This window comes from Panulirus ornatus, chromosome 4 (assembly GCF_036320965.1).
Source record: "Panulirus ornatus isolate Po-2019 chromosome 4, ASM3632096v1, whole genome shotgun sequence".
In the NCBI taxonomy this organism is placed as follows: Eukaryota; Metazoa; Arthropoda; class Malacostraca; order Decapoda; family Palinuridae; genus Panulirus; species Panulirus ornatus.
Window position 1 is genome coordinate 6,379,155 of NC_092227.1, and position 27,930 is coordinate 6,407,084.

The 27,930-nt window shown below is 37.4% G+C and overlaps 2 protein-coding genes across 11 annotated transcripts in view; one reads left to right on the forward strand and one right to left on the reverse strand.

The window, feature by feature from the left end:
- LOC139765486 (protein amalgam-like) overlaps positions 1-21,492 on the forward strand; it is a 164,810-nt gene extending 143,318 nt beyond the window's left edge. For 4 of the 8 annotated variants that reach the window (XM_071692915.1, XM_071692964.1, XM_071692925.1 and 1 more), the window contains 3 exons: positions 320-523; positions 8,646-8,778; positions 14,847-21,492. In XM_071692915.1, the coding sequence (XP_071549016.1) occupies positions 320-523; positions 8,646-8,767 (326 nt within the window). In that variant the 3' untranslated portion in view covers positions 8,768-8,778; positions 14,847-21,492. The remainder of the gene's footprint in view (positions 1-319; positions 524-8,645; positions 8,779-14,846) is intronic. The other 4 variants (XM_071692936.1, XM_071692975.1, XM_071692955.1 and 1 more) reach the window with 2 other exon arrangements.
- A 1,910-nt stretch (positions 21,493-23,402) lies between these two features.
- LOC139765479 (uncharacterized) overlaps positions 23,403-27,930 on the reverse strand; it is a 99,125-nt gene continuing 94,597 nt past the window's right edge. For all 3 annotated transcript variants that reach the window (XM_071692902.1, XM_071692892.1, XM_071692882.1), the window contains one exon: positions 23,403-24,321. In XM_071692902.1, coding sequence (XP_071549003.1) covers positions 24,308-24,321 — 14 coding nt within the window. In that variant the 3' untranslated portion in view covers positions 23,403-24,307. The remainder of the gene's footprint in view (positions 24,322-27,930) is intronic.

Sequence of the window (27,930 nt, forward strand, 5' to 3'; positions counted from 1 at the left end):
GGGAATCATAAATTCTGAAGCAACTGGTGATGCAAAGTAAATTAATTAGAATTTTGTCCTCTTCAATTATGGTGAAGTTCCCACCAATCATGAGTGTTTTTGCATAAATTTATTGTCAGTTTAAAAAAGATTACATATAATAATTGGACTACATACAACTGCATAGGTATTTTGAATTTTTTATGCACTAATGTAATTCTTAAAAGTTTAGGCTAACAGTTTTTTACTTTAATAGAATTACCATCATTGGTACATGACATGCACAGACTGCACTCATTTTTTTTGGTTCCATGTTTTGCATGCATTTTTTGTTTCATAGCTGGCACTGACTCCCCCAAAGATTACCAAGCTGAGGGGGAGGATCCAAGCATCAACGACCAATTTAGAAACATAGTTTCAGAGGTAGACGGAGACAGCGAATCCCAAGGACTACCCACATCTGTCACAGGAGATGCAGAGACTTCTGCAATTCCAAGAACAGAGGGGGAGGAAATTCACTTGAGGAAGAAGGCTCCTACTGCAGGTAATGGTATTCCAGTGTACCTCACTTCGACTTGACCCTGATGCTTCGTTTGTTTCTGTCCCTGTATGGTTTTAATGATGCTTTTAAATTTCTGATGCTGCATATTAGATCATCCATCATTTAATATGTTGGTGTGTTAAACTGCTTGTTAGCCTATAATGCATTATTTTAGTCTGTTGTGGTGCTCATAGGACTACCATCATACCTAATTTAAGCCATCATGCTGCATGTAGTACCATCATTTTGCATGTAAGTCTTGCACTGTAGGTGAACCTAATAGTTAGCATTAGGATTTTGATGCTACTTATTTAGTAATTACCCATTTGTATGGTGCAGGGAGAGATTTCTACACCCATGGTTTGTTACAGTACAATCTAGCCTTATTCATGTTGGAGACTCTTTGGTCAGGCACCTGGACAAAGACTTTTGCTACAGGAATGATAGTAAGGCTGTGCCACCAAGTTTACCTAGGATGAAGGACTTGATACATATGGTGAATGTCTACCAGACCATTTTCCTACATGCTGAAACATTTTGATATATGTCAAGCCATCATGCTGCTTGTTGAACCATTATCCTGAATGATTAATCAGTATGCTGCATATTCTTTCATATATTATGTTCAGTCATCATAATGCATATTAAATCTGCACGCCTCTGCATTATACTTCATGCTGAACCATCACACTGCAAGTTTAATCATCAGCTTGCCTGTCAGTTCAGCATGTTGAACCATTATGTTGCACATTGGGTGATTGTACTTTTATGGTTTGTATTGGGCCTACCTTGATGCAAATTAGAATGTCATGGATTATGATGGACTACTGTGTCACATGCTTGATTAATGTGATGTATATCCAGCTATTTTATTTTATGATGGACTGTAGCATTTATGGTGAGCTGCCATTTTTTGTTGGACTGCCATGGTGAATTTTGTTCTCAAATGTTTTATGTCAAACTAGTGCATGCTACATTTTTGGAATATCTTGCTGCATATTGTACCAATATTTTTTCAAGTTATGCTGTCATACTGCATGTTAGATGATTACATTCCATGCTAGAGTATTATGTATTAGAATGTTGTGTTGTATCATGAAACAGTGTGCCACGGAGTGAGTTATTGTGCTGCATATTAGACCATTGTGCTCCATATGGATTATAATCCTGCATGATAGATCATTCTGCTGCGTGTTGGGTTGGCACATAAGATATTTCATCATCATGCAGCATGTTATGCCTTGATTCGGATTTCCTGCTGCATCATGATCCATCACATGATATCCTAGGCTCTCACACTTCTTAAGTCCTCATGGTGCATCATTTATTTTTTTGTGTGTGTAAGGTTTTAATTATGCTTTTAAATATCTCATCCTGCTTGTTTGACCAGATGCTTCATGTTAGACCAACCATAATGTAATATGTTGGTGTGTTATATTGCTTGTTGGCCTATCATGTTTAATGCTGATCTTTCATCAGTACATGTCAAACCTTTATATAGTATGTTGGTCTGTTGTGGTGTGAGATAATCCATCATGTGTGATTTAAACCATCATGCTGCATGTAGCACCATCATGTTTCATGGATGTCTTTTATACTGTAGGTGAACTAAATGGATTGTATTAGGATATTGATGCTACTTATTGGTAATTACCCATTCGTTTGGCATACAAAGAGATTTCTACGTTTATGGTCTATTAAGTTATATGCAAGCCTCACTCATGTTGAAGACTCTTTGGTCAGGCATGTGGATAAAGACTTTTACTAAGGAATGATAGTAAGCCTCTGTAACCTTGGTTACTTAGGGTGGAGGATTAAACTGAATATTAGCTCCTTTTGCTAAATAGTGAATTAGCATTGTGTGTGCTAGACCATTAACCGTCATGCTTAAACATTTCAACGCATGTCAAGCCATCATACTGTCTTTTGAACCATTATCCTGGTTGACTAATTGATAAGTTGCATGTTCTTTCATGTATTATGTTCAGTCATTATAATGCATATTGAACCTGCATGCCTTTTCGTTATACTTCATGGTAGACCACTATGATGTACGTGGGCAACCATGCCGCAGATTGGAGTACATTGCAAGTTAGATCATCAATCTGCATACCAATTCAGCATGTTAAACCATTATGTTGCACATGGGGTGATTGTACTGTTATGTACTGAATTGAACCATTATTTTACCTTGATGCAGACTAGAACATTATGGGATGTGTTGGCCCATTATATCACATGCTGGATTATTGTGATGCATGTATGTCCAACTGTTATGTTTTATGGTGGACCGTAGCACCTATAGAACTGCCATTTTTTGTTGGACTACCAAGCTGAATTTTGGTCTTAGATATTTTATGATTTATATTGGAATATCTTGCTGCATGTTGTACCAACATATTTTTCAAGTTATGCCTTGATGCTACATGTAAGATGATCACATTCCATGCTCAAGTATTTATGATCTGTGAAAGACTGTCATGTTGCATCATGAATCAGTGTGCTGCATAATGAGCCATTACACTGCATATTAGACTATTGTGCTCCTTATAATTCATAATGCTGCATGATATATCATTCTGCTGCCAGCTAGGATGCCACATAGTACATTTCATCATCATGCAGCATGATACATTTTCATGCAGTGATTTGGAGTTTCCTGCTGCATTATGATCTATTACATTGTATGTTTGGCTGTCATATTTCTTCTTTAGCCCTCTTGTTTTTACGTTGCATGATGACTGATGCAACTTGAAACCCATGTAATATGTTCTAATTACCTGCTGCTTGGTGAACTTTTAAAAAGCAGTGGAACTATCTCATGCAAGTCTACCTTGCTGCAACACATGATCCTCCTGTATGATACCGTGTTTGCAAGGTGATTTGAAACTTTTATAAACATCATTTTTCACACTGTAGATTTCAACTGTGGCTTTCTCTCCATTTTTATTATAATGACCTTTTGACCTTTCAAAGGTTGTGTAAAAACAATCAATTGTGTTTTTGCTCTTGATCATGTTCTATTTTTTATTGCATACATTTCTTTTTCAGTAAAAGATTAAAGAATCAGCTGATTGCAATTGATTTTTTTAAATGAACCAATATTTTCCCTCTAGCTTATGTAATTGTTTGACTCTGCAAGCATGTTTTCACTGTGCTTTGACAAGGGCACCTTCTTTTGTGGATCTTTACCTTTTAATTCTACTTGGTATGTTTACTGATACTGTATAATAGACTTAGTTATTTCTACCTTGGCTTAAAAACTGATAGAACTTGCTGTCTGAGATCATTCACTGCATGATCTACTGAATGTGAATGAGAGTGGAACATTAAAAGGAGATGGATTAACTCAAATAACTGTTAATCAGCAAAAAGCGCCTACCAGTCTGTGAAAGCCATAACTAAAATGCCTAACTAAACTTCCAAGCCACTGCTAACACCATCTTCAGTTAGATAGCTTAAATTTCCAGGGGCTACTTGAATCCCATGCAGGAAAATCTTGGAACTATTGTCACCTGAAAGTCATTGTCTGTTGTAGCTGTTTATTTTGGTTTCGAGTGTACTGTTGTGAAGTGCTCAAGTACTTGTCGTGAAAATGATAATCACCTTTTTCTCAACCAAAGAGAGAGTCCCACAGGCATCTGACAAGGGCTTGTGCATAGTAGGTGGTTAAATCACCACTTCACCCTGAAGATATGGTTTATATACCATAAGGATATATAGTATCCTATTCGATCACCATAATACCTGTGAGACCAGTAGATGCATAACCTCAGAGACCTGAGACCCATAGCAATTTCCCTGATCTGTGATGTCATGGCATGATGACAGGACTTTTGTGAGTTGTCTTTGTATCCCTTTCACCAGGCTCATACCTGTGGCATACAGATGGCTGTAAGTTCCCACAGTGGTTGAGTTGAAACTGGCCATATGATGATTGACCATTATTATACCTCCTCCTTTTCTCAAAGTGCAAAGCTGTGGAATTCCTTCCTTTCATTTTTCCTCTTCTTGTAAACTTTCTTCCTTTAAGATTCTTGTCAGCAAATACCTGAGGAACTCTGATTAATTTCAGTCTTTTTTAAACCAATTTCCTTTTCACCCATAATGCCCATGGTTGGGGTATGTTTTCCTCATGCTGTGTCATTTACTATAAGAATATAGGTTTTGAAATTGAAAAGATTTTTGTCTACGAAAGAGTTCAATGAGCAAGGAAAGTCTGTGATATATTCTCTAGAAGAATCAGAATTAGGACATTCCAACCCTCTGTGTATCTGTTGGGAAAATACCAGCTGTCCCTCATATCACTCTTCTTCTAACAAGATAGTGGCAACTCATTCCATTCAGGCCTATCATTATCCAATCAAAGATGCTGCACAGATAACATTATGACCCACTTGCTCTTGCCCACTCCTAGGTCAGCATTTGCAGATTATGGGCTTCAACCCAAAAGCAGTTACAGTTGCTACAGAGAAGAGTTTTCAGTAAAAGGGGAGTGGAAAGTGGGTTAGGGCAAAGAAATAGAAAGAAAAAATGCTCTGGTAACATCACTTCAGAGAGAGAAAGTTCTTCAAATTTCAAAAATTTATGTTGTTCTATAGTCAGTCCCACAAGCATGAGAGCATACCCACCAAAGGGTTGGATTTAGAGAGAAACCTTAGTATGAGAAGACTAACCCCCACCTCCAGCTAGATCATGCAGTACTCAGCAATCTGCTGCATCACATGTTTACTGTGTGGACATCGGCAACTTAAGGGTGGGCTTTTTTGATACCTGTTTATTTCCCTACACATCGAAGCTTTGGAACTATCTACCATCTCATGTTTTTCCCAATTACTTTGACCTGGCACATTTCAAAAGACAGGTCATTCACTTCCTGCAAAATTCATGAATACTTTTCCTTGTCTTTTCTTTTCATGTTTCAGAATTCTTACTATATTTCAACAAAGGCCCAGCCTTGATGTGAACTTTTGTCCATAACTGGAGCCTTTAACATTGAAAAAAAATATTAGAATCTGTATCTCCTGAAGGAGGAATCTCCAGAGTCATTCAGGGTAGATCCTCAATGCCTAAGTAGACTGCCTGATGAAGAGAACACATGATTGTCAAACACCCCTTTTTGTTGATTTTTTCCAACTAAAGGTTTCTGAGGAAGGCTGAGATAGAAGCCAACTTCCTCACATCATGTACTCTAAGTTTAAAGCCCAGGTTGAACCAATAAAAAGAGTCCTTGTAGAGATATTGCTTGCCAAAGGTTTCATGGTTCCAGGGAGCACATATAATGTTCCCCTTGATGATTTCTGGAGAATTCTAAGTCTTAATAGATTTAACTGAGCATAAGGTTCTCTTGGCTATGTCTCTCGAAAGTTGTTGAAACGGCTGTTTCTAGATTAAATAGTATCTCCTATCTAGGAATCTAGGCTTTGGGATTACCTTCACTCATAAGAGATTGTCATCAAAGAGAAGAGTCTATGGACAAAGCATGTGATTCACAAACCCTAAGTTTAGATCCTGAGGCTATAAAGTTTTCATAAGTAGACACTGAGGAGCTAAACTGACAGAATAACTCTTGGATGTAAAATGATTACACTTCAGAAAGCTCCCACGTAGGATATAGTGGACAAACAACTGTCTCCTCAGAAAGAAAGATCGGAGAAGTTTGTCCCAAACAGGATCTAACATATTGATATTGAGACTCCAAAGGTTGGGTTATATTGTACAGTAGTTTTGGCAGAAGTAAATCATGTTTTTGTATTGTCTTCGCAGCAACACAACCTTGATCAAGAAACTGTGGAACCTTATAGATCACTGTTCTTTCAGTGTAATTCCATTAGTCTTAAAATGCTATCATGATACAAACAGCATCTTTGTTTTGGCTTTAAGTCTTAAAGCAAAAAGAACCAATAAATGAGATCCCCTTCTCCCTTCGTTGTCAATTTTGGCACTCTTTGTTCTCATGCATAACGCTGGGGTTGTGAGTTGTTTGGAATCCAGGATGCTTTGAAGACTTAATGTTGTTCAGTATTAGTTATGGGAAGTTTTCATTGTTTTTTCTGACCAAATAACTTAAAAAGAACTCACATTGGTTTTGAGAATCATCTACCTCACAGCTTGGTCCACAATCAAACTGTTATGTTGTTCCTGTTATCAATCAGACTGTTGGAAGTCACTTCCCACACACCTACATGGCCATCACATCCTAGTTGGTTTAACACACTTTTTAGAGTAGTTTATTTTCTCTTGCTTTCCTTTCTTACCTTCCATCTGTATTTGAGGCTCAGGCTACCTAATTTCATACTCCACTGCATATTTCACAGAAAATTTCACCAGAAAACCCCAATTCTTGGCTACTGAATTCTATTTCCCAAGCTATGTTCAACACTCCTTGGTCTTCTTTTGTACAGGTATGTAAGATGTTCGCCCTTTTCCACTCCATTGGCATTTTGTCTTTTTCCATTCAGCTCCTTAAATTTCCTTACATCATCCCCTAAAACTCTTCCCTCTGAATTCCTTAGCCTGGTTAGCTGCTCTTTAACTGACAATTTACTCCCAACGAATTTATGGAAATGTTTTTTATTTTCTCCTGCCTTGTGCAGTATTAGTTTTTAAGTGTCTTCCTTCTTATCCTCCTGTACTTCTTATCCTTCCTGTAAGGAAATGTAAGTAGCTAAATGGAAAAAGACAAAATGCCAATGGAATGGAAAAGGGCAAACATCTATATATATATATATATATATATATATATATATATATATATATATATATTCCCTGGGGATAGGGGAGAAAGAATACTTCCCACGTATTCCCTGCATGTCGTAGAAGGCGACTAAAAGGGAAGGGAGCGGGGGGGCTGGAAATCCTCCCCTCTCGTTTTTTTTTTTTTTTTTTTTCCCAAAAGAAGGAACAGAGAAGAGGGCCAGGTGAGGATATTCCCTCAAAGGCCCAGTCCTCTGTTCTTAACGCTACCTCGCTATCGCGGGAAATGGCGAATAGTATGAAAAAAAAAAATATATTTTTCTTTTTTGTACTATTCGCCATTTCCCGCATTAGTGAGGTAGTGTAAAGAACAGAGGACTGAGCCTTTGAGGGAAATCCTCACTTGGCCCCCTTCTCTGTTCCTTCTGGAAAATTAAAAATGAGAGGGGAGGATTTCCAGCCCCCTGCTCCCTCCTCTTTTAGTCGCCTTCTACGACACGCAGGGAATACGTGGGAAGTATTCTTTCTCCCCTATCCCCAGGGATATATATATATATATATATATATATATATATATATATATATATATATATATATATATAGATAGATATAGATAATACATAATATTCTCAAATCTATGCTATTGAGAAGATAAGACCCAGTAACTGGTGTACCACTTCCTCTCATTCTAATTTCTTCATTACCATGTTGGTATAGTAAATTTTCTTGTGCACACTCAAAGAACTTGTGTATCCATGACTCCCTGTCACTCTGAAAATCCTAATTCCCATAGTCTGTCTCTTTATAACTGAAATCCTCCTATATTAATACTTTACCATCCCTGAAAAGTGCCTGTCTTACTGTTTTATGCACCGTCCTGATTTCCCCTTCATTATTATCACTGTATGTTTATTCTGGGTCATTAGAATTCTTAGGAGGATTTTGAAATAACACAACTATGCACTCCATTTGCCACAGTTACTCTTTCCATTATGTATTGTCAGAATGGGCCATTTTCCACAATATCCTGGAACTTAAGGTTATCTCATATTAGGAGGGCCAATCGTCCTTGTCCTTTATCTTCTCTTTTGCTCCTTGCTATCATTTACCCTGCTGGACAAAACAGAGTTGATATTATGTCTTTAGATAGCTTTCATTCCACAATTCTAACAATATCAGGTGTGATTTCCTTTATTTGATACGTAAATACCAGCTTTTTACCATTTACTAGTAATCTGTCTGCATTTGTATACATTACTTTCAGTCTGATATTACCATCACCTACCTAATGGTGTGTGTAGGTGGGTGTTCACATGCATTTGTAAGTGTGTGCTTGTATTTGTGCATGCATGTATTATAACTATACTCAGGAATTTATAAAGAATCATTCAGTGATTAGAAAATATTTTCCTTTTATTTTGTATAACAGAGTCAGCAGCAGTACAGGATGATTCTTCGAGTGCTGTGACATTTACAATGACGCCAGCAGAGAAACGAGCACAGATGATTGCTTTAGTTACAGCCATTAGTCTATCTTGTTTTTTCTTATAATATGCTATGAGGTAAGCTTTTAAGAAATTTTATATGGTGTAGCATATGTAAGTTCTTTTGTAGAATCTTTCTAGCCATGCAATAGTGTTTTATTTAAAGCAATATTAGTAATCTTTAGTTTTTAGACCTTAAAATATGGATGACACTGTTTTGAGAATTTTTAAGTAAACTCTACTTTTAGACCTTAGAATATGGATGACACATGATATATCAACTGTCAGTCGATATATCATGCTGCTGCAGTCTTCATTAATTAATGTGACAGTGTATTTAATATATCAGATCTCCATAGATATACAAAATAACTAATGATATTTTTGTTTCCACTGCTGCCTTTGGAATTGAAGAAGTAAGAGAATACATTTTAGCTCATATGAGTAATTTCTTTTTTATACATATTTGCCATTTCCTGCATTAGCGAGGTAGTGTTAAGAACAGAAGGCTGAGCCTTAGAGGAAATATCCTCACTTGGCCCCCTTCTCTGTTCCTGTATGTGTATATGTATGTATATATGTTTATATGCATATTTATGTATATGTGTGTGTGTTATCCCTGGGGGTAGGGGAAAAAGAATACTTCCCACGTATTCCCTGCATGTCGTAGAAGGCGACTAAATGGGGAGGGAGTGGGGGGCTGCAAATCCTCCCCTCTCGTTTTTAATTTTCCAGAAGGAACAGAGAAGGGGGCCAAGTGAGGATTTCCCTCAAAGGCTCAGTCCTCTGTTCTTAATGCTACCTCATTAACACGGGAAATGGCGAATAGTATGAAAAGAATGTGTGTGTGTGTGTGCGTGTATGGGCATTTATGTATATATATGTGTAAATCAGTGGATGGGCCATACTTCATCTGTTTCTTGGTGCTGCCTCGCTGATGCAGGTGCTGGCTCGCTGATGCGGGAAACAGTGATCAAGTATAATCAAATAATGAAATAGATAAATGATAGGTATATATCTTTGGAAGTCGAGAACATTATTTAGAAAGCAAAAATGGGTATATTTGAAGGAATAGTGGTCCCAACAACGTTGTATGGCTGCGAGGTGTGGGCTATGGACAGAGTTGTGCGCAGGAGGGAGGATGTGCTGGAAATGAGATGTTTGAGGACAATATGTGGTGTGAGGTGGTTTGATCGAGTAAGTAATGTAAGGGTAAGAGAGATGTGTGGAAATACAAAGAGTGTGGTTGAGAGAGCAGGTTTGGTCACATGGAGAGAATGAGTGAGGAAAGATTGACCAAGAGGATATATGTGTCAGAGGTGGAGGGAACGAGGAGAAGTGGGAGACCAAATTGGAGGTGGAAAGATGGAGTGAAAAAGATTTTGAGTGATCGGGGCCTGAACATGCAGAAGGGTGAAAGGCGTTTAAGGAATAGAGTGAACTGGAATGATGTGGTATACCGGGGTCGACGTGCTGTCAATGGATTGAACCAGGGCATGTAAAGCGTCTGGGGTAAATCATGGTAAGTTCTGTGGGGCCTGGATGTGGAAAGAGAGCTGTGGTTTTGGTGCATTATTACATGACAGCTAGAGACTGAGTGTGAACGAATGGGGCCTTTGTTGTCTTTCCTAGTGCTACCTTGCACACATGAGGGGGGAGGGGGATGTTATTCCATGTGTGGCGAGGTGGCGATGGGAATGAATAAAGGCAGACAGTATGAATTATGTACATGTGTATATATGTCTGTGTGTGTATATATATGTATATGTTGAGATGTATAGGTATGTATATGTGCGTGTGTGGACGTATATGTATATACATGTGTATGTGGGTGGGTTGGGCCATTCTTTCGTCTGTTTCCTTGCGCTACCTCGCTAACGCGGGAGACAGCGACAAAGCAAAATAAATAAATAAATATGTATATATATAAAATGTGTGTGTGTGTGTGTGTGTGTATCAATAAAGTAATTTAAAGATCAAAGAGCTAATTTTAGATCCATTGTTCATAACCAGAAGTTAACAATAAAGTTGTAAATACAAGAGATTAATTTGGCAACAGAGACCTAAGTTTTCATATTTTTTACAGCTATACTTATTAGGGAACAAATATCATCTTACTAGACATATTTATATTTTTCTGTAAAGAGTACAGATTTGAGAGAGCCTCACTATCATTACGAGTAAAATAGTAATATCCCATAGTAGGCAGTCAACGACTAGGGAGGTATATTACCAGTAGTACCTGCCTAGGTATTTGGAGGGTTATCTCAGCTGTGTAGTGAGCCAGCACTTCATTGGTTGTCAAGTTGCAGTGCTCTGACCCTGGTAGTTGCCCTTTCTTTCTGCCTCACCCAAATGTGGACTACTGGCATTTTGTCCAAAAACACCCAATCTCTCTTTGTTATACATAACACTAAATTCACACAGGTCATTCTTCAAAACTAGATTTTCCAGTGGTTGGCAGTATGTACTAGTCCTACCTTTTGGCAAAATGGTTGGAGGAGTAGGTGGAAGTAGTAAGCAGGAGCATTTGGCAGAAATAGTCAGTAGGAACATTTGGTAGAAACATTTGCAAACACTTTGTTAAGAGTTACCTTCTGCTAATGGTCTGTTAAGGGTGAGGCACTGAAGGCTAAGAAGTGGCAAGGGAATTCAGTGGCTATAGAGACTTTACTGCCATGGCCGTCCCTTTGAGGGAGTTCCAGTTAGGAACAGGCATCAGAGATACAGATAAGTAGGTAGAGCCTTTGGTAAACCCACCAACATTTATCCTCAGAGAAAGGATTATAACCATTGGTCACAACTGTCTCTTCAGTAAGAAGAGGTTTGATGTCATTAGCCAAATTCTGGCTGTGCACAGGACATGAGGCCCCATACATACAAGACTCCCTCTCTGTAATGTACAAGTATGTAATTATACTAATGAACACAAATATACTCATTTCCCTCAGGAATGGACCTCGATACCCAGCCTCAGGTTCTTGTGTCTTGGTTACAGGCTTTTTTCTGTTTGTCTTCAAATTTGGTCACAATTCCACTGCATGGCATGTACCCATTTATCTCTTTTTGTTCTGTTGAGGAGAATAAATGATTGAGACATTTTATCAAAGTAGTGTTATGTATATGAGAGGCCCATGCACCTCAGGTTTATTTGGAAATAGAAGGCTTCTTTTTCTTTCAGTTTCCTTTTTGCATGTGTGAGCACATTTTCTGTGTTTTTCATTTCACTGATCCATTCAGTGCAAGTCTGCCATTCCTCAACAGAGGAGTTGATCATTCTACCAAACTTCTCTTATTGCAGGGAAAAGGCAGAATATTCTGTTTTAAGTGATTGAGCAGACAAGTTTATCCAAAATGCTTGGGGAATCATCCATTTTGTACACCAAAAATTTCCAGTTATTTGATTTTTGAATAGTTTAGAAATTGTAATCCACCCATCCCTTACTTTATGTGGAGGTTATGTTCTTCAAAAACCTCGCACAAAGAGAAATCACATATAGCAAACCAATAAACATAGAGAAAAATGGGATATGTGCACCAGCTTTGTGATGGCACTGGTGGATTCTCTTATTACCTTTATGTTATGTTGCTTTGTACAGTGAATAGATTTATCTAGCCATCTTTCACTTGCTTGAAATGGGTCTGGCTCAGCTCCATTGTCTTCCTTGCATAAATGCTCATAAGTCTTCAGAGCTTTATACCTTAATTTAAGGTTACTAAGGCTGCTGCTTTTCTTTGTCTCTTGCTCTGTGTTTCATGAGGGCATTTTCTCCATAAAAGGATTTTAAACCCTTGTGGTTACCCTGGCAAACAGTGGAATTTTTCTCTAAATTCTTCATGATGTAATATGTAGTACCAAGAAAGATTGTAAGTTTGCCAAAGTGCTGACACTCCCTCTCTAGCATCAGTGTGTTGTAAGATTTCTAGTTTCATTTCTAAAGTCAGAGATTCTCTTCTGATTAACTGCTGGTTTAGGGGTAGATGTTGCTGGACATTTGGATACCATTGTGGCATGTTTTGCCCATACCATGTTGGTCAGAAAAAAAAAAAGGCATTTTTGAGGACCTGGCCTTACTTCTGCTTCCTACTGCATTTCAGCCTGATCATACAGTAGTGTGATTTCAGCTGCAGCTATTCTCATGTGTGTTTTGCAAAACAGGTCTAAGCGCTCAGTCTTAGGCATTACACAGTTGTAATCCCCTATCTGTGTTTACCAACACTGAAATGAAGATAGCTTTGCCTAAAACCTTACTTAGTGTGTACAGTCCACATAGGCTGTTGGTATCAGTTAGTTTGATTGTCCTTCCAAGCCATAGAAAATACACACCCAGAACTCACTATCTCAGGTAGTTTGTGCATTTGATTCCTTGCCTCTGTTCCATGATCAGGGTCAGGCTAACACACCAAAGCCTCATACAGATTTGCTTTCTGGAAAACTGTTTCCATTATGTGTGAAGTTCATCTTAGTGTGTCCTCAATAAATGAACTACTTTACTTTCTTCTACAGTCTGATTCTTTTTCTTTTAGTATTCTTGTCACAGCCTTATTCCATAAGTTTCTTCTCTTTGCTCCAATCTCATGAAACAGAATGAGTGACATTCTTGCAGTATCCTTTCACAAGTACCTCCTCTATTTTCAAGACATGGATTGGGTGAGGACCGTTCCTGATCCCAAATTTTACAGCTTCAAGAAAACAATCAAAAATTTCCCATGGATAAAATTCTTTTCCTGCCTGACAGAGAATATACATCATGGTCTTTTTCCAGCAGTATCTTGAAAAGTTTGTGGATTCCACAATCGGCCCCTTTGGAGATTGTCTGTTCAACTCTCCTCCCTCCAAGCTTTCCCCTATCAGTACAAAACATTGTCACCCATATCTATTGACTTATCCTGAGGTTTTTGCATGTACCTAGTGCCTGAACCCTTGATATCAGAAAGGTGACATCCATTCTAGGCTGAATACCTGGAGACTTTTGGCTATATAGGGCTTTTAAAATCTAGCAACAGCCTTTTTTGCCTTTATCTGAGACTGGATACTTCTTTGTTGTGCATAGGCAATACTTCCTAACCTACTGCTCACCACTTCATTTTACCATGAGGTTTGGGAATTTCCCTCCAACCTCTCTCATGAAAAGCCAATTCTTCCTATAGATAGGTCAGTGAACAAGCCTTCATTTCCCATCCCATTCCTCCTTCCCCTTATTTACACTGTAATGTTATCTAGTGTTTGTGAAAAAAGTAAATTGGGTTGGTTTGTTAAATCTGCAAATGTTTTTACCTTTAGAGGAGATTATGGCAAGCAGGAGTTCATGCAAGGTGATCCTATCCTGACAGTAGAAAGTGAGTAGTTTACCTGTATATTATCATTTGGATAAGACAACCTCAATTCCTAAACACAGTAGAGCTTTCTCATCCTCCTTGCTCACTATCTGACTCCAATTTAGATTAAGAACATGAATGTAATAGGAAACAAAACAAAAATAAACTGCTTTTGGAATGTAGGTTATTTAAATGGTATATCTGACACCTTTACATGTTTATCAGAGAGTTTGCAATTTCAGATTATGGCCATATATATAAATCTATAATATCACAATTATCATTTACATTAGGTTTACATGTCACTTCTTTCCCATTCTTTCTTCACATAGCATCATCCAGTTACCGGTAATGTTACGGTGGACTTAAACAGTACACCATCCTCCAATTTACAGAGCTCAAACCACACACCATCTTGAATCCCTTGTCCCAGTTATTCATCATCTTCCCAGTTAATGTTTTTACCATCATCTTCCCACTTGTCTTCACCTTACATTTAATTTTCATATTTATCTTTATTATATACCATCTGCCAAGATAATGTATTTTCAATACATATAACTATATTCATACTTCCTTCTTGGCTTCTAACGTCCTCTCACTGATCATGGCCTTAGTATACAATAGCTTCCCAATTAGTCTTCTCATCACATACCATTTTCCAGTCACCTCGCCTTATTACACACAGTCTTCTCACTCATTGTCCTCACTGTACACTTTTTTTCATTTACCTTGTATGGAACAAAAGCCACCATTACTTTTACTTATTTCATCAAGAGTTCCATTTGATCTGATTAGAACTTTAATCATCATCATTATCTTTCCAGGCTGTGAGAAGAATAGTCTTCATCCCCGGCTTAGAGATGTATGTTGCTGGAGACTGGGGAGACCATACATATTAGTAATGGACAGTTATTGGAAGATCATCCCTAGTCAATGAGTTTAAAAGCCACATTAAGGATTTATGTACAAGACTGTTGCAGCACTAATGATGTGCGTATCAAGTAGTGTGATCAGTACAAATGGGATGTGATGACACCATGATCCAAATCAGTGATAAGCATAACTGTTCCATGAGCAAATGTAGACTTAGATGAAGCCTATTGTTTAAGATGTCTCATGGAGAGGGATAGAGAGTTTATACTTTAAAGAAGAAAGATGACAGTGTTTGTAATAATACACGATGAAAAAATTTTAATTGCCATAATTATTGATGAATTGTTACAAAAATTTAGGATTTTATTCTTCGGGGAAATAGATAATATTTATTTTCAATTGTTATGTGATTAAGATGCCAATTAAATCTTGATAATGAGGAAAATGAAACTTAAGAATGGTGGTCAGGAAGGAAAACTAGTTGAAATACAAACTGAGAAGTTGTACCCTGACAAGTCAAACTCAATGAAGAGGTTTGTAAAGATGCAGGAATATAAATAACTGATTTTCTACCTATGTACTGCACAGTATCACTAATAAGTGAATATGCCATCACATCATTACAATATAAAAAAAACTCATTATTACATCTCCAATATTATCATGGTGAGAAATGGAAGGAAAATTTAAGGATAAGGACTTGATTTCATCTGCTTAACACAAGAATGAATAGTAATGGTAGAAATTGGGGGTGGTACCTATAAGTTTCATTGTGTTTGTCTATTAAATCATATCGGTTAGAAAGCTCTATTAATGAGTAAAAACTTACTTCACAAAATAGGATTGATATGTGACTACTGATGATATTGGACTCTAGACCTCATTTTACACAACAGATTGATTGTTTGAACAAGAATTATATCTTATCAAAGGTCTGTATGCAGCTTTGTATGAAACAGTGATAAAAGACAATTGAGTTCCTGATGCTACCTCACTAAGATGGGACAGGCAAGCACATATTAAGGAATGTGTTTACATGTAAATAAATATTTGTAAGAAATTTGTTTCACTTAAATAAATAACAGCCAAGACACCATACAGAATAACCTCCTAAAAGAAAACCAGTTTATATAATGAACTCACTAACTTTACTCTCCAGTTATGTTAGTCCTTGGAATGGGGTGACAGTTTTGTTTAGGACATGCTTGATAATCATGGAGAGAGAAGTCTAGATTACCTTTATTAATTATGATAGTAAGTACTATGATAATCAGACCTTGTGGACAGGAACTTTCTGAAATGCTTATCAGTTAGAGGTATGGGTTAGCCTCGAATTATGTTTTGATGCAATTTTCAGTATAGTGTGCCTCTGGCTGTTGTATCAGGTTATGTTCAGTCTTCTACTATCTCATTCCATTGGAAACTCCCAGTTCTTGTAGTTTTATGTGCAATTATTTTAATTGGCTCAGCAAAATGAATATACTTAGTCAGTATTTTGAACCCAGCAATGTATATCATTTGTACTTTGATATATATATATATATATATATATATATATATATATATATATATATATATATATATTTTTTTTTTTTTTTTTTTTTTTTTTTTTAACTTTCCAAGAGAAGGAACAGAGAAGGGGGCCTGGTGAGGATATTCCCTCAGAGGCCCAGTCCTCTGTTCTTAATGGTACCTTGCTAATGCGGGAAATGGTGAATAGTTTGAAAGAAAAGAAAGAAAGAAAATATATAATCTCCTTTGCGGAAGATGAAAGCCGGCAAGGCGGCGGATTTGGATGGTATTGCAGTGGAATTTATTAAAAAAGCGGGTGACTGTGTTGTTGACTGGTTGGTGAGGATATTCAGTGTATGTATGGCTCGTGGTGAAGTGCCTGAGGATTGGCGGAATGCATGCATAGTGCCATTATACAAAGGCAAAGGGGATAAAGGTGAGTGTTCACATTACAGAGGTATAGGTTTGTTGAGTATTCCTGGGAAATTGTATGGGAGGGTATTGATTGAGAGGGTGAAGGCATGTCTAGAGTATCAGATTTGGGAAGAGATTTGGGAAGTTTTTATCAAGGATGTAAGGTATGTGTACGAGTAGGAAGTGAGGAAAGTGATTGGTTCTCAGTGAATGTCGGTTTGTGGCAGGGGTGCGTGATGTCTCCATGGTTGTTTAATTTGTTTATGGATGAGGTTGCTAAGGAGGTGAATGCAAGAGTTTTGGAGAGAGGGGCAAGTATGAAGTCTGTTTTGGATGAAAGAGCTTGGGAAGTGAGTCAGTTGTTGTTTGCTGATGATACAGCGCTGGTGGCTGATTCAGGTGAGAAACTGCAGAAGCTGGTGACTAAGTCTGGTAAAGTGTGTGAAAGAAGAAAGCTGAGAGTAAATGTGAATAAGAGCAAGGTTATTAGGTACAGTAGGGTTGAGGGACAAGTCAATTGGGAGGTAAGTTTGAATTGAGAAAAACTGGAGGAAGTGAAGTGTTTTAGATATCTGTGAGTGGATTTGGCATTGCAGGGAACCATGGAAGCGGAAGTGAGTCACAGGGTGGGGGAGGGGCAAAGGTCCTGGGAGCATTGAAGAATGTGTGGAAGGTGAGAATATTATCTCAGAAAGCAAAAATGGGTATGTTTGAAGGAATAGTGGTTCCAACAATGTTATATGGTTGCGAGGCGTGGGCTATAGACAGGGTTGTTTGGAGGAGGGTGGATGTGTTGGAAATGAGATGTTTGTAAGATTTGGTGTGAGGTGGTTTGATCGAGTGAGTAATGAAAGGGTAAGAGAGATGTGTGGTAATAAAAAGAGTGTGGTTGAGAGAGCAGAAGAGGGTGTGCTGAAATGGTTTGGTCACATGAAGAGAAAGAGTGAGGAAAGATTGACAAAGAGGATGTATGTGTCAGAGGTGGAGGGAACAAGAAGTGGGAGACCAAATTGGAGGTGGAAGGATGGAGTGAAAAAGATTTTGAGAGATCGGGGCCTGAACATGCAGGAGGGTGAAAGGCGTGCAAGGAGTAGAGTGAATTGGAACGATGTGGTATACCGGGGTCAACGTGCTGTCAGTGGATTGAACCAGGGCATGTGAAGCGTCTGGGGTAAACCATGGAATGTTTTGTGGGGCCCAGTTGTGGAAAGGGAGCTGTGTTTTCGGTGCATTATACATGACAGCTAGAGACTGAGTGCGAACGAATGTGGCCTTTGTTGTCTTTTCCTAGCGCTACCTAGCGTGGGGGGAGGGGGGGGTGTCATTTCATGTGTGGAAGAGTGGCGACAGGGATGAATAAAGGCAGCAAGTATGAATTATGTACATGTGTTTTTATTTACATGTCTGTGTATGTATATATATGTATACGTTTTAATCTATAGGTATGTATATGTGCGTGTGTGGACGTGTATGTACATACATGTGTATGTGGGTGGGTTGGGCCATTCTTTCGTCTGTTTCCTTGCGCTACCTCACTAATGTGGGAGACAGCGACAAAGCATAATAATAAATAATATAATGTTCTTGCTTATGACAAGAAAAACATTTAACAAATATAATATACTCCACCATCTCTTAATGAAAACCTAGGCTGCTTTTTTTATTACTGAATTACATCAATGAAAAATTAGTTTTTTATAATATCAGATGCAACAGTGTATACATTAATTTTTCTTTATAGCATAGAAACCTATATATCATGGGGAAAACATACCCCAGTGAGGGCTATCTCGGAGGAAAAAAAGTCAAAACTTCTCTGGTGTTTGTAGACCTTTTCTCAAAAGTAGAAAGGTTACTGAAAGGGGAAACATGAAAAAAGTAAAGAAGTTGCATAGGTTCACAGTTCGAGAGAAAAAAGGAGGTACCATAATGATTGATCTTCATGTGGCTGGTTTTCACATGCAGATTGTCAGAAGCAACAGTCAGGTGTGCATCACTGGTCCAAGCCTTTGTGGCAGGGACAGATAGACAGTACTAGAGCAATGGACAAAAAACTTGTTTAGAGCAAGGAGAGGGCAGCTGTACCATGGCTTTTGATTCTACTCTGGCTAATAATAATGAGACAGGAAGAGCCACCTTGAATATGTAAGCAGTACTTCAACATGGGTGGGTAAGACCCCTGTGTTACCAAAATAGCTCACAAGAAAAAAATTTAGACATCTTTAATGTACAACACCTCAAGATTTCAGATAGCAGGTTTGAATTTTTGTGGTGGATTTCCTGGGCAGTATGGAGAAGATTTGTAAGCCTAACATATTTTTGTTAATGCTTGGATGAATTGTGGTCTTTTGAAACTGAAGAGGAAAATAAGTAACAATTAGAGATACAGGCAGAAATTTAACCAGATTACTGCTTCCCCATTCCAAGATATTGTACATGTCCAAATAAAGAAAGATGTGTTAAGCATGAAAAATATAAGACCAGAGGTTCCTCATATAGTAACATCTAATAGAATAACATTTGCGAATTAAGTTATGAATTCTTAGAATGACACTTAAGGCCTTGCAATATCAACAAATTAAAAGAAAACCTTACTTTTAATATAATACTTTCAATATTCTTTTCCATGTGAAATATTCATAGACACTGTAAGGTTTTCAATCATAATGCCTTTAAATAATGATGTCTGAGCTAAAAAAAATATATTAGATTTCTATCCCATAAGCTCTGGGAAAATTGTTTTGAATCATAATCTACCAACTGATGGTTGTTATTTTAAGGAATTCCAGGTTTACATTAAATTAGTAATCTTAATGTGCCAAATATGTGAGACACCTTACATGAAAACATTAAAACACATTAAATACCATGAAACAGTATATCAGAAAACTTGAATATCACATACTAAAACGTATAAACTTACTTTGGCTTGCAAATCAACTGCAGACACCCGTGAAAATGTTGATACCAATAGTGTAATACCAGTATGTGCTTCTACTGGGATACAATTATAAATCTATTTCAGCAGTGGTGTGCAGAGATGGATCTTAAACTATTTTGCCGTTATGTAATACATGGCTAAAAATTCCTTAATATACCCTCATTATTTACTGATATTATTTTGACAAATGAAAAAAATTCTGGTACACCGAAGTGTTGAAATTCAAGAACGAAAAAGCAAACCAGGATTTTTAGTTTTTAGTTATTCTTAATTTGTTTCATCTTTTAGAAATTGATATGCACAGATAGGGGGGTGGGCTCCAGCTCCCAGCTCTGGCCCTCTTAGTCACCTTCTACAACATGAAGCAAACATGGAGGTAGAATCTTCCTTCTCCACAATGGGGATCTTTCTCCCCTACCTAAGCTAAAAAATAGATGTGAGCGAATGCAGCCTTTCCTCATCCGTTTCTGATGCTATATCGCTAACTCCTGAAATGGCAGAAAAGTATAAAATAAAACAATTTGCCATATACCCAGTATTCATTGCCTTTTATAATATTATGACTAAAGAGGGTATTTAAAGGTTTTTACTCATGAATTTCATGATGGTGGTAAAGGAAAATATTCTAAAGTTTATAACCTACTCTCCACTTCATATCCCACTTGAATCATCATATATACAAAGATAATAATATATTTTGAATCATGATGTCATCTGTGTCCAGTTATTCTCAATGATATTAATTACATGAAAAAGAGTTAGCAGTAATGTGATTTGTTGCACTTCTGTTCTGTATATTCCTGAATATGGCACAATCTCTTATTTTATCTACACTAACAGCAGTAATGAGTAAGTCATGATGTTAGACCCTCAACTGAACATGCACTTCCATTCATCCTGTGAACACCACTTTCATTCTCATGCTCATACTCAGATAATGGAGTGTTTTTACCCCACTGCCTGGTATTGTTAATATGAAATATTAAAATCCAGTAGATGATCTTAGAAAAGCAAAATAGTTTTGTTCTTACATGTTCAGAAGATATAATGTGTATAAATATTCTTCAGTGAGTTTGAAAATACTTTATTTTCGTAAACTAAAGCATTTGTTTTAATTGTGTATAAAGGTCAGTATGGGACTGTATGATACATTTAGCAATTTAATTTTGAGAGGTGTTAATACTAAGTGAAAAGAAATTAGTGATGTTACAGTAAAATATCTTTCAAGGAGTGATTAGCTGTCACATGCATATTTCAAACACATGAAATATATTGTTTATTATCACTGAAACTGCTTGTTTATTATTACTGAAACTGTGTATGCAGGTTATTATAATTCCTTACAGAGTTTATCATGCAAGATTTACCTGCCTCTTAAAGCCAGCTTGGTGAAAATTTTATGTAAAGTTCTTGCTTTACTTGGAAATGCAGTTTGGATTAAAAAGTGTTCAATTCCAGAATACTGAAGTGCATGCTCTACTTGGCCTTTACACTCAAAACTGTTCTGTTCAGACTTGTTTATGTCTCATTACACCATGAGGTACAGATAATTCCACCTTTTTCTATCAAGCCATGGATTAAGCTCGTTTTCTCACAATCTACATAGCAGGGTCACATTATTAGCATGTAGGTCTTATTTCATTAATAAGCTGTGAATATTATATCCTTGATACTTTTCATCTGTATTCTTAAGATTACTTTTAAGAATAAATATAAATTAATTCGTATGACATGTCTTGTATTACTGTCTTTCTTTCCTGAGTGAAGTGATATGTAGAAAGTGTTTCATGGTGTTGGCTAATGTTCAAGTAACCTGTTAAAATTATTGTTATATCAAGGAATTAAAAATCTTTTTTGTGTAAAATGTATCAAATGATTCCAAAAAATAGAAAACAATACAGGTAAATCGTGTAACTTTAGTTGGAAAAGTTTTTGTTTCAAAACTGAAATATGATGTACTGAAAATCTTCTATACTTGAAATGATAATGTAAAATATCATAATGCTTCCTCTGGCTGAGAGGTAAAGTATGAATCAAAATCTCGTGAAAGTTTATATACTGCAATCATGTAAATGCTTAAGTACAGGATTTACTGGCACATAAACAATATTTCACCCCAGAATTGTATTCAGCACAATGAATAGGTGCTATACTGGGCTTTTCAGACACATCATTTATACTGTGAAAAATAATGCAGATAATAAATATTTCAGGGTAAATTTTAGGCCACAACACTTTTTGTTACAAAATTGAAATATCATCCCTGAGGATAGGGGAGAAAGAATACTTCCCGTTTGTTACCTGTGTGTCAAAGAAGGCAACTAAAAGGGTTGGAAATAAGGGGCTGGAAATCCTCCCCTGTAGTTTTTACTTGTCCAAAAAAAGGAAGAGAAGGGGGCCAAGTGAGAATTTTTTCCTCTACAGTTCAGTCCTCTGTTCTGTTCTCGCTAATGCAGGAAATGGTAAATATGCATTAAAAAAATTATTGGATATGGAGCTGTGGTTTCAGTGCATTACACATGACAGGTAGAGAATAAGTGTGAATGAATGTGGCCTTTTTTGTCTGTTTTCCTGGCACTACCTCACTGAAGTTGGGGGGGGTAGCAATGCTGTTTCCTGTGGGGCGGGGAAGAAACAGGAATGGATGAAGGCAAGTAAGTATGAACATGTGCATGTGTATATGTCAGTATATGTGTATGTATATGTTGATGTGTATATGTATGTATATGTGCGTGTATAGGCATTTATGTATGTGTATATGAGTTGGGCCATTCTTCACTTTTCCTGGCGCTACCTCGTTGGCGTGGGAAAGAGCGATTAAGTATAATAGATACATATATATACATACCTGGGGATAGTAGAGAAAGAATACTATTCATGAATCTCCTGCATGTTGCGGGGGGCAACTAAGAAAGGCAGTAGTTGGGGAGGATGAAAATCCCTTCTCCAGTATCACTTTTCAGGAGACAAATGATGATTTTTTTCCTTTAAGGCTCAGTCATTTGTTCTCTGTGTTATCTTGCTCACATGGGAAATACCAAACATAAATGAAAGAAACAAAAAGAATACAACATTTATGAAACAGCCAAGATTAGAGCAATAATTTGCCCATGCTTTCTTAAAAAAAAATAAGGCACTCACCTAGGGCAATACAAACAACTGATGATTCTGGCTAATGAATGAACACAACCATCATTGCATTTTCTGAAAAACTGAAGTGCATTGCAATCTTATCACAAGTTGTTTAATGCCTGAAAAAAAAGTTAGTAGAGTATTAAACATTTCTGTATCCCCAATCTACTCAAAACGTAATTCTAGTACTGACCAGCAGACAGTTTCTCTCCGTAACAATTCCTCAAGAAATAGTGCTCTGTTGATAGGTTGGGTATAATGTAAACCCCTTATTCATTTCATATGCAAAGATCATTACCTGCTAGAGAACAGCCACATCCAGGCCTGATTCTGCCATATAACATGGCTCCTGATTATAACATAATGTACAGTGCCATGGATCCTGGTTGCAACATGAATATATTCTATGGTTTTTCCTAATGTTGTTATGGTAGCGTAAGCAAGACTTTCTGCATGGCAAGTGTGCTGTAGAATGGGACAAAAATGTAAAGGATACATTATACACATATGCAATTATGATCCCTTTGTTTCAAAAGTACAATACTCCTATTACAATAAAAGTAAGTAAAGAATAAAACATATTCCAGTTGCAATTTACATACTGGGGAAATCTGTAGTCAAATGAAATATATGCTGTTACAATGTATGAAACCAAATCTAAATGAAAAGAAAAAATAAATCTCCATTCATTTATATCTGGGGTTAATAATCTATTGCTTATTGTAACACATGGAGCTTCACACCTTTAATATGTCATCCTCAACATATACTGTATTGTACAAATTTAGAGATCTTTGCTTCACAAAATGATAAACTTTGTCTCTGAATAGAAGTCTGCTTGAGATTCCACTACATTATATTCAAACATAACAATATGTCCACACCCAGACAAATAAGTGCATGTCCACACACAAGCACATACCCACATATACTTATATACATACATACATAAAAATACACACAAACATAAACAGGCACTCATATATACACATATGCATAATAAATTTTATACAACCTCATACACATGCACAAATACTTGCGAGCAAAAAGTACCATAAAAGCACAAACAAACACATGCACATGTAAACATTTTTCATTCTAAAGATTAATCATCAGACTCAAGAAGTGTTCCGTAAAGTCCAACTCAATGAGCACATTCTACCTAAGGCACTAACTTATATCCTTTGATTAAATAACAGGATAATTTCAACATTGATTAGCAGACAATAGAGACCTAAAAACAAATCTCACTCTCATTAAAGGAAAATGCCTCACAAATAATGTTATGATACAACAATCAGAAACAAAGAATTACTATCATTTCCTGTGACTAGATATGTGCCAGTGGCTTATGCATTTCAGGTCGATAATTCTTACAGCTTCTACATAGATCAGATGCTGGCTGTTCCCACACTAAGCCTCTATATCTGAAACAGAGAAGATAGGATGTTCATAATTCTACTAGGTTATGGTACTTTCAAGAAAACAGACAAAACAACTATTATGTTACTTAAAAGAACACACACAAAACACCTGATCTTTTTTTTACTGATCAGTAGTATCTTCACAGCAATGTTGGCTTTTACACTTCTATATGCCTGTGTGGGGAAGTACCAGGAGAGACTGTGTACAGAATGGAAAAAGGTGAGAACAATGGAAGTAAGGGGAGTGGGGGAGGAATGGGATGTATTTAGGGAATCAGTGATGGATTGCGCAAAAGATGCTTGTGGCATGAGAAGAGTGGGAGGTGGGCTGTTTAGAAAGGGTAGTGAGTGGTGGGATGAAGAAGTAAGAGTATTAGTGAAAGAGAAGAGAGAGGCATTTGGACGATTTTTGCAGGGAAAAAATGCAATTGAGTGGGAGAAGTATAAAAGAAAGAGACAGGAGGTCAAGAGAAAGGTGCAAGAGGTGAAAAAAAGGGCAAATGAGAGTTGGGGTGAGAGACTATCAGTAAATTTTAGGGAGAATAAAAAGATGTTCTGGAAGGAGGTAAATAGGGTGCGTAAGACAAGGGAGCAAATGGGAACTTCAGTGAAGGGCGTAAATGGGGAGGTGATAACAAGTAGCGGTGATGTGAGAAGGAGATGGAATGAGTATTTTGAAGGTTTGTTGAATGTGTCTGATGACAGAGTGGCAGATATAGGGTGTTTTGGTCGAGGTGGTGTGCAAAGTGAGAGGGTTAGGGAAAATGATTTGGTAAACAGAGAAGAGGTAGTAAAAGCTTTGCGGAAGATGAAAGCCGGCAAGGCAGCAGGTTTGGATGGTATTGCAGTGGAATTTATTAAAAAGGGGGGTGACTGTATTGTTGACTGGTTGGTAAGGTTATTTAATGTATGTATGACTCATGGTGAGGTGCCTGAGGATTGGCGGAATGCGTGCATAGTGCCATTGTACAAAGGCAAAGGGGATAAGAGTGAGTGCTCAAATTACAGAGGTATAAGTTTGTTGAGTATTCCTGGTAAATTATATGGGAGGGTATTGATTGAGAGGGTGAAGGCATGTACAGAGCATCAGATTGGGGAAGAGCAGTGCGGTTTCAGAAGTGGTAGAGGATGTGTGGATCAGGTGTTTGCTTTGAAGAATGTATGTGAGAAATACTTAGAAAAGCAAATGGATTTGTATGTAGCATTTATGGATCTGGAGAAGGCATATGATAGAGTTGATAGAGATGCTCTGTGGAAGGTATTAAGAATATATGGTGTGGGAGGCAAGTTGTTAGAAGCAGTGAAAAGTTTTTATCGAGGATGTAAGGCATGTGTACGTGTAGGAAGAGAGGAAAGTGATTGGTTCTCAGTGAATGTAGGTTTGCGGCAGGGGTGTGTGATGTCTCCATGGTTGTTTAATTTGTTTATGGATGGGGTTGTTAGGGAGGTAAATGCAAGAGTCCTGGAAAGAGGGGCAAGTATGAAGTCTGTTGGGGATGAGAGAGCTTGGGAAGTGAGTCAGTTGTTGTTCGCTGATGATACAGCGCTGGTGGCTGATTCATGTGAGAAACTGCAGAAGCTGGTGACTGAGTTTGGTAAAGTGTGTGGAAGAAGAAAGTTAAGAGTAAATGTGAATAAGAGCAAGGTTATTAGGTACAGTAGGGGTGAGGGTCAAGTCAATTGGGAGGTGAGTTTGAATGGAGAAAAACTGGAGGAAGTGAAGTGTTTTAGATATCTGGGAGTGGATCTGTCAGCGGATGGAACCATGGAAGCGGAAGTGGATCATAGGGTGGGGGAGGGGGCGAAAATTTTGGGAGCCTTGAAAAATGTGTGGAAGTCGAGAACATTATCTCGGAAAGCAAAAATGGGTATGTTTGAAGGAATAGTGGTTCCAACAATGTTGTATGGTTGCGAGGCGTGGGCTATGGATAGAGATGTGCGCAGGAGGATGGATGTGCTGGAAATGAGATGTTTGAGGACAATGTGTGGTGTGAGGTGGTTTGAGCGAGTGAGTAACGTAAGGGTAAGAGAGATGTGTGGAAATAAAAAGAGCGTGGTTGAGAGAGCAGAAGAGGGTGTTTTGAAATGGTTTGGGCACATGGAGAGAATGAGTGAGGAAAGATTGACCAAGAGGATATATGTGTCGGAGGTGGAGGGAACGAGGAGAAGAGGGAGACCAAATTGGAGGTGGAAAGATGGAGTGAAAAAGATTTTGTGTGATCGGGGCCTGAACATGCAGGAGGGTGAAAGGAGGGCAAGGAATAGAGTGAATTGGAGCGATGTGGTATACAGGGGTTGACGTGCTGTCAGTGGATTGAATCAAGGCATGTGAAGCGTCTGGGGTAAACCATGGAAAGCTGTGTAGGTATGTATATTTGCGTGTGTGGACGTATGTACATGTGTATGGGGGGGGGGTTGGGCCATTTCTTTCGTCTGTTTCCTTGCGCTACCTCGCAAACGCGGGAGACAGCGACAAAGTATAAAAAAAAAAAAAAAAAAAAAAAAATATGCCTATTTGACTATGTACTCAATGTTTATTGGCCATTCAGGGAACATGCACAGACAGGAGTGATACATTCATTCATAATGGACATGCATGCTTCAGTTTACCAGTTATACAAGAACACTGTTGTAGTCCTACCTTGTCCTGCTGGTGTAAATTTGATGCAAAAGATTGGGTTGCTAGATACTGGGCCTACATTACTTAACATTTTGGAATCCAATAAAAAGCCTTAAGGTTCTGTATTATGGAATAATTATTTTCAAGCAGTTCCTGAAGATTTTGGAAGATCTTTGCATTTTGATATCACGTGAGTCTGTAGCCTAATACATACTCCAGAAAATATGAGTGTACAAAAAAGCAGGAAAGCATATACTCAAGAGGAAAGTTACAATAAGAAGGAATAAAAATCTATATTCTAATGGAAAGTTGATATGAAACTGAAGAAGAAAAAGTGGATTAAGAGGAAGGAACAACAAAGGAAGAAATAGGAAAATCTAAATTTTTTATGTGTAAAATACATCCAAGAAATCTGAGCTGTACACATATGTCCCAAGAAAATACCCATGAATGGAAATAAAAATTACCACTTTCTATCACAAAAGTATTTCCAAACACAATCTACATTTATTTTCTTATATTTATATTCATTTAGGATTATGACATTAAAGCTCTCATGGCAATATCTTTTAAGAGTTGACAAAAGGACTATTTCTACATCTAAAAGCTTTATTTTAGCTAGGATTCTTTGTCATGGGATATCTTAACCCATAAGAGGTTGACATCTGAAAGAAGTCTCAAGTCTGGACACAGCATGTAAATCACTAATTCTCCTTCAAAAGCATTTGGCTATAAAGAAAAAGTCTTTGTATGATTACTAAAAAGACATTGAGGAACAAAACTGTTTGGGAAACTCTTAGATGTATATCATTCTAACTCAAGAATGCTTCCACTTGGATTCAGTGGAAAAGCAAAGTCTCCTCACACAGAGAAACTGGAGAAGTTTGTGCTAAACAAAGCACCAACAGATTTAAACAAAAATCCCATCGATGGTTTCTTTATGGGCATTCCTCTATCAAAGTATTATTAGCCCTATTTTTATCAGGAAAAAA